General features: G+C 45.7%; 1 protein-coding gene across 1 annotated transcript; it reads right to left on the reverse strand.

The window, feature by feature from the left end:
- Positions 1 to 755: 755 nt before the first annotated feature.
- LOC139407859 (photoreceptor cilium actin regulator-like) lies at positions 756 to 6632 on the reverse strand. Its single transcript, XM_071151729.1, has 2 exons — positions 3760 to 6632; positions 756 to 1146 (listed from the first exon to the last, which is right to left on the reverse strand). The coding sequence occupies exons 1-2, from the start codon at positions 6327 to 6329 to the stop codon at positions 1065 to 1067; spliced, it is 2652 nt and encodes an 883-aa protein (XP_071007830.1). The 5' UTR covers positions 6330 to 6632; the 3' UTR covers positions 756 to 1064.
- Between the last annotated feature and the right edge of the window lie 233 nt (positions 6633 to 6865).

Genomic DNA, 6865 nt, shown 5'->3' on the forward strand with positions numbered 1-6865 from the left:
ATAGCTGGGTGACGTAATGTGTTCAAGTTACACCTCTCTGTTGGCAGTATATTTTTTTTATTTTTTTTATTGGGAACAGGTAGAAAAAAACGGAAATAAACAAAATACAAAGGTGAAACTACGAAATAATAGTAAAACAACATTTGTAAACAAACACTGTAGTTACTGTATAACAAAAATACCAACAGTTCAAACACAAAATGCTAATTCAAAAACAGTATGACATGGACAAGAAACAAATCATTTGACCTATTCACCAATATATAATATTCATTGTCAATACAGTATATATATATATTTTTTTTTTTTGTTGTTGTTGAATTTTTACCCCCTTTTTCTCCCCAATTTCGTGGTATCCAATTGTTAGTAGCTACTATCTTGTCTCATCGTTACAACTCCCGTACGGGCTCGGGAGAGATGAAGGTCGAAAGTCATGCGTCCTCCGATACACAACCCAACCAAGTCACACTGCTTCTTAACACAGCGCGCATCCAACCCGGAAGCCAGCCGCACCAATGTGTTGGAGGCAACACCGTGCACCTGGCGACCTTGGTTAGCGTGCACTGCGCCCGGCCCGCCACAGGAGTCGCTGGTGCACTATGAGACAAGCATATCCCTACCTGCCAAACCCTCCCTAACCCGGACGACGCTAGGCCAATTGTGCATCGCCCCACGCCCCACGGACGCGGCCGGTTGCGACAGAGCCTGGGCGCGAACCCAGAGTCTCTGCGCCACCCGGGAGACCTCAATACATTGATTTTACATATGCCAAAATAGATTTTTGTTTTCAGTAATTATTGTATTACAAAACATCATATCAGAGGACGTAATAGATAGACCAAAACATGTACAATGTATTTCAACCTTTTCTCCATTGCAGTCAAGCAATCTGAGGGAGAAGCATGGTCAATTACCTAACACACTTTCTTAGAATAAGCCCCTTCTCTTCTCATTAGAAGGGAAGTCTTAAGGCTAAGAGTCCTCCTAATCCATAATCCCTTTCTATGCTCAGTCCTCACCCTCTAATTCGCTCGGTAGATTCTGCCCTGGCAGACTGCCATGCACTACTGCTCAGGATCCAAATCAGTATCAACAGCACTTGGATCTGATTGGTTGTCCCCTTCCATCACAAGACCATTGACCATCCTATAAGACAACAGGAAAAGGAGAGGCTTTAGTTGTGGATGTCTTCGTGGATTATGGGGTAGCGGACCAGGTAGCTGAGAGATGCAGTGAGGAAGGAGAGCTAATCTACCCAGGATTAGGCCAAATAGGTGGTTTGTCTCAGTGTAAATCTGGAGGCAGTACGTAGCATAAGTGAGTGATGGTGATGGAAACACTGATAACAAGGGTTCAAATAAAGAATTTAAAGTTCTTGCAATTTGCAGTCCTCAGTCCCCCCATGTTTAATTACTCACACTCAAGAAGGGTAAATGTACCAATAAAATATATTGTTGACATTGATCGTCTGCTGTAACATTAGGCTAAACTTATAGCACCTCATCATATGCTGAGAAGTGTCACTTCAGTTTTTTACAGTAAGAAGTGTCCACATTCCTGTGATACTCTCTGGCCTACTGTGTTAATATACAGTGGGGCAAAAAAGTATTGTCAGCCACCAATTGTGCAAGTTCTCCCACTTAAAAAAGATGAGAGAGGTACACTTCAACTATGACAGACAAAATGAGAAGAAAATCACATTGTAGGATTTTTAATGAATTTAATTAATTTAAAAATCCTACAATGTGATTTTCTGGGGTTTTTTCCCCTCATTTTGTCTGTCATAGTTGAAGTGTACCTATGATGAAAATTACAGGCCTGTCTCGTCTTTTTAAGTGGGAGAACTTGCACAATTGGTGGCTGACTAAATACTTTTTTGCCCCACTGTATATATATATATTTTTTACATCTAAGTCAATTATCAGACGCTCTTATCCATAGCGACTTAAATGGACAATTAGGGTTTAGTGCCTTGCTCAAGGGCACATCGACCAAATTTGATTTTAAAACATTTTTTTTATCACCTGGCTCAACGCTCTCAACTGCTATGTTAACATCCAATCTCGATAATCAGCACTCTGCTTTGACGATTGTGTTCCTCAATACTTGACCATTGACTAACTTGTTAAGCACACGTTTGTTATGCAGACTTTGGAATTTACTGTGACATGACGATTATTTACCCACATAGACAAAGTTGATGTATCTGAAATAATCAGATGATCACACCCACTACCTGGAAAACTGATCCATCAAAATGCCACTGAACTTGTTTCGCTCTAGTTGCCATTGAATACACCAGTTACCACACCTATGAAGAATCCTCAGGCGTCTGTAGGAATTGAAAGAAGCTTGAAAATTGCGCAGGCTGCCATATGTGTAAGCTGTGTCACGCATTTGTTGTTCTACTTATTTTGTTTTGCCTCTAAGTTAAATCTCATGTCACATCTGTTTATCAAAATGGTTAGGGCTACTAAAGTGTACATATGTTTAATTTTACGGAATGGCTCTTGTATCAAGTGAACACTTCTAGCTAGGTTGTTGTGATTATTTGTAGTTGAATGGCTCTTGTATCAAGTAAACACTTCTAGCTAGGTTGTTGTGATTATTTGTAGTTGAATGGCTCTTGTATCAAGTAAACACTTCTAGCTAGGTTGTTGTGATTATTTGTAGTTGAATGGCTCTTGTATCAAGTAAACACTTCTAGCTAGGTTGTTGTGATTATTTGTAGTTGAGAAATGTAGAATAAACATTTGTTTGCGCTATGCTCTTTTGGCAAGTTGTTTATTACTTTAACAGTTTGAGATTACTTTACTTTTTTTTTTTACTTATAGAAATCCAAAATAAAGTGTGTAGGTGTCTTTTCATTTGAATATTGAGCATTTAAATTCCTGAATGGTAATTCTAAATTGTTGCTCAAATTAATTTACCAACTGTGGATTCACATTCTGTTTTAGAATGATGTTCTAAACTGAAGGTGATAGCATAGAGATAGATAGAGGACTACTCTCTGAATCTGTTCCATATATAGTGTCTGTGACAGCATGGGCAGCGCCATTGAGGCTATCTCCATTTCGAAATAGTACATTTTCTCCTTCACGATAAGTTGGACATGATTCCAACAGGGTCACCATGATGGATCAGCCAATGAAGTTGGAAGTCCCACCCAGTTGACTACATTAAAATGGTGGAAGCCCTCAAAGGTGCTGGCCATGCTAATACGGCCTTTTGGCCGCTAGATGCCTCTATCACTGTCTATGGGTGATAGCTAGGTCTGTTAGCGTCACAGACTACTGGTGGGCATGGCTTGAGCCTTGCTACAGTACATACACCCACCCACTGAGTGACAGCTGATGGAATCAGATACCATCTACTTGGAGTCAAAAGTATTGACCTTTGGAAGAAGCCATGCAAAACAAACAAGCTCATAGTTTCACAGTTGTTGTTATAGTATTTGTCTCCTAATTTAGAAACCGTCTTGTGTTTTTATCTCTCACCTTTTAAGAAATGTGCTATATAAATAAAGTTTGATTTGATCATAGATACTGTAGTTCATTGAGATATTATCAAGTTGAATTTCTACTTTTGTATGTTAACTCATGTATCTGTTTCTTTTTCTATTCACTCTTATCTGCCATTTTCTGTTTGGCTACTTTCTAACATATGATCATAATTCTGCATTTACATGAATTTGGAAGCCTTTGGTCTAATACCCACTAAACTGGTAGCTAGACAAAGGGAGTAAAGGGAAACACTCACCTCTCACTGCTTTTGGACATATTTGGCTCACTTCCTCGTGTCCGGCCCCGTGGTGTGCCTGGGTTGGACAAATCCTGTTGTTGTGTTGTCAGGCTGGGTCTCTGGTCAGACTGGCTGCGCCGACTGACAGTCTGGGACCCGCGTGTGGACAGCCTTCCCCGGGAGGGCTCACCATAGGGCCTGGGGAGCGTAGAGCTATAGTGGGGGGTCCAGCTCTGGGAGTTGGATTGGCTATTTTGACAGAACACAGATCGGGCATCGTTGAAGGACACTGAGGGTGACATGTCTTCACCACTGTCTTCCTTGCTCCATCTCAAGACCCGGGGAGAGGATGGACGTGAGGGTGGATTAGGCTGTTCGAAAGCAGGGGGGCTTGGTAGTCTGTGGTGTGTAGAGGGACAAGAGGGTGGTAGGCGAACTCTGGAGACTGGTGGGACGGTTGGTGGCATGCTGGTGGGGTAATACGCCCCCTCATAGGGGTTGCTGCTTCCTTGCCTAAAACTCACCCCAGCTCTAAGGGGTCCTCGAACTCCCTGGTCAGATCTGTTTGCAGCGGATTCAGCTGCGTTGCGCAGGTGGATGATCTTGCGGGCCTTATGGTAGAGAGAGGCGGCCTGCTCACTCTCTTGGTCGCCTTCAGATGCTGGATGCTGTCCACCCCTCGTCTCAGGATCCTGTCTGATTGGTCCGACACTTCCACGGTTGGGCAGTACCGTCATGTTCTGCAACGAAGCCCTCAGGCGCTGAGAGGCGGTGCTCCTTTGGCGTGGCACAGGGTGGCCCCTACTGTCGGTGTCCTCCTCTTCCCCTTCCTCATCATCCGGGTTTTCCTCATTGCTCTCATAGGAATTGTCCATCAGGACCTCAGGGGGAGGCGGGGGCAGGTTGTCATCATCCAGGCCCTCCCCACCTTCTGCTGCCCAGATGTTCTTATTGTTGTTACCACTGACAATGTCGGGTAAGAGGGGAGTTCCACTGCTTCTAGACCCCCTAAGGTGTGCACTAGGGAGACTTTGGCCTGGTCTGCCGTCCACCCCGCCACTGAATGTGTTTATGAGTCTTTTGACGGAGTTGCGGCCAGGAGGTTGTGGTGCTATCGCTGGTAGTGAATTTGGTGCTTGGTTTGCCTTTGTGGACCCTTTGAGTCCATATCTAGCAACCCTCTGCCCCCCTGAAGAGTATCTTCTCAGAGAGTTGTTTCCCGTCCGTCGGTCCAGGTCTTTCTGTTGCAGCTCCTGAACATGTAGAGATTCTATGGACAGTGACCGTGGTGGTCTCACCGGCCTGCCCAAGGGGGCAGCTGTCTGGGGTCGTTTGGGTGGCTGCCCTTTGCTTTGCTTGGTGTTCTGTATGGGGTCTGGCGGGGATGAGTTGGACCGCACCCTCCCTGACCTCTCTTCCTCTTCATCCTCCTCATCGTCATCATCATCATCCTCTTCCTCGTTTTCTTCCCCCTCCTCACCTTCATTAAGGCATACCTGGTCAGGTGAATGGCTTGGGGGTGTTGGGCGTGCACTGCCACTGGACCCAGAACTCCCACATTGACGACGGTGGCGCTCTGATCCCATCAGTGACTCATTCTCTCCCCCGATTCCACTGTCCTCGCTGTGCAGGGACAAGTCATCGAGGTTGCACTTGGCAGCTGCCTCCACGCGCGCCAGCACCTGGGTCAGACGCTCCTCTACTGCCCGCTTGGCCTGCAGCCTCTCTCCCAGTAGTCTAGATAGCGAGGCGAAGAAGTCTGCCGCCTCTTCCAGAGTGGTGTCTCCCAGGCCTTGGATCGAGCTCCCCACCAGCTTCATCTTTTCAGTAGAATGCTGGAGCAGCAGCTGCAGCAGGTCTGGGGGGGTTTCTGATGGGTCAGAATTGGGCTTGGAGGGAGTGGGAGCTGGGTCTCTTATCTCGGAAGGCCAGGCCATGTGGTTGCCATGCTCCTTCAGCATCAGCTCTCCTTCCTCAGCCATCTCCTCCAGGGCCTGGTTGACCTCCTCGAAGCGCATCGCAATGGCTGTCATCATGGGCTGCAGGGAGAGCTGGGTCTGGGCGGCCTGGTCCAGCAGCCCCAGCAGGGTCTCACACTTGGAGATGTTGGGGGTCAGGTATTCGTAGGCGGCCTGGTGAGCTCTCACCATGTGCATGGGAAGGTCCACCTTCCCCTGGATCATTGAGGTGTTTATCTCCTTTTCTTTTCGGCAGCCTCGTTTCACGCCCTTATTCTTCCTTCGCTTCTTGACCTTTTTTGCCTGCTTTTCCGGTAACTCCTCACTCTGTGTGTCTCTCACCTGTGATGTCATTTTGACCTCTATTTGAGAGACGGCCCCTAGGTTTGAAATAATGGCTTTGTTGGGGGCCATATCCGCCACTTTTCCCAGGGCGGCCATAGGATCATCCTCTTCAGCTGATAGTGGGAGTTCCTCCACTTCTTCGTCAATATCCGTATTGTCAATATCTTGGTTTTCTCCCTCAACAGGCTTGATGTTAGCCACCTCTGGTGGTACTGGCAGCAGAGCCTTGTGTACCCCATCTGGGATCCCTAGGAAGAGATGACCTTTGGATGGGGAACAACCCATTTTTTATGTCCAGACGTTGAAAAAGACTTTAGATTAAAAATGTAAATTTGTGATGTGATTTCAATAAAGAGATACAAAACCAAATATTTAGCCTAGTAAGTGTGGATAGACCTGCTCATCCATCGGTGCTTCTGTCTGATTACCGTTGAAAACGTGGGTGTTCAGCAGGGTGCATACCTTACGAAAACTCTGCAAAAATTCAGCCTCTAAATCAATCTTCTTTACTGGGTTCTTGAATAGAAGGATCAAAACAAATTTCTTATGGGGTTCGTAGATGAGGCTTCTGGAAGCTACGAGGTCCTACCCAAGTAACAGAGCCAGAGAGACTGAGTAGCTGAAAGGATCACATAGGATTGGAGGACTCTTCTTCTCTCTCCCTTAGCATGCACAGATGGTCAAATTAAGTGAATTTTGCGCGCACACACAGACACATAAGACTTTAAGCTCATCAAGGTAATCAGGGCCCACATCATCAGGTGTCTTTTTTAGCCTTGTCTAAGGATTGTTTACAGGCAAGATGTAGGTAATATCAAAGA

Source organism: Oncorhynchus clarkii, chromosome 4 (genome assembly GCF_045791955.1).
Source record: "Oncorhynchus clarkii lewisi isolate Uvic-CL-2024 chromosome 4, UVic_Ocla_1.0, whole genome shotgun sequence".
Classification (NCBI taxonomy): Eukaryota; Metazoa; Chordata; class Actinopteri; order Salmoniformes; family Salmonidae; genus Oncorhynchus; species Oncorhynchus clarkii.

Excerpts from the sequence above, each read along its gene's own strand:
- LOC139407859 (XM_071151729.1), bottom strand. The coding sequence starts at position 6,329 with ATGGGTTGTTCCCCATCCAAAGGTCATCTCTTCCTAGGGATCCCAGAT. Across the intron at positions 1,147-3,759 it reads ATGTCCAAAAGCAGTGAGAG|GATGGTCAATGGTCTTGTGA; the intron begins GTGAGTGTTTCC and ends GTTGTCTTATAG.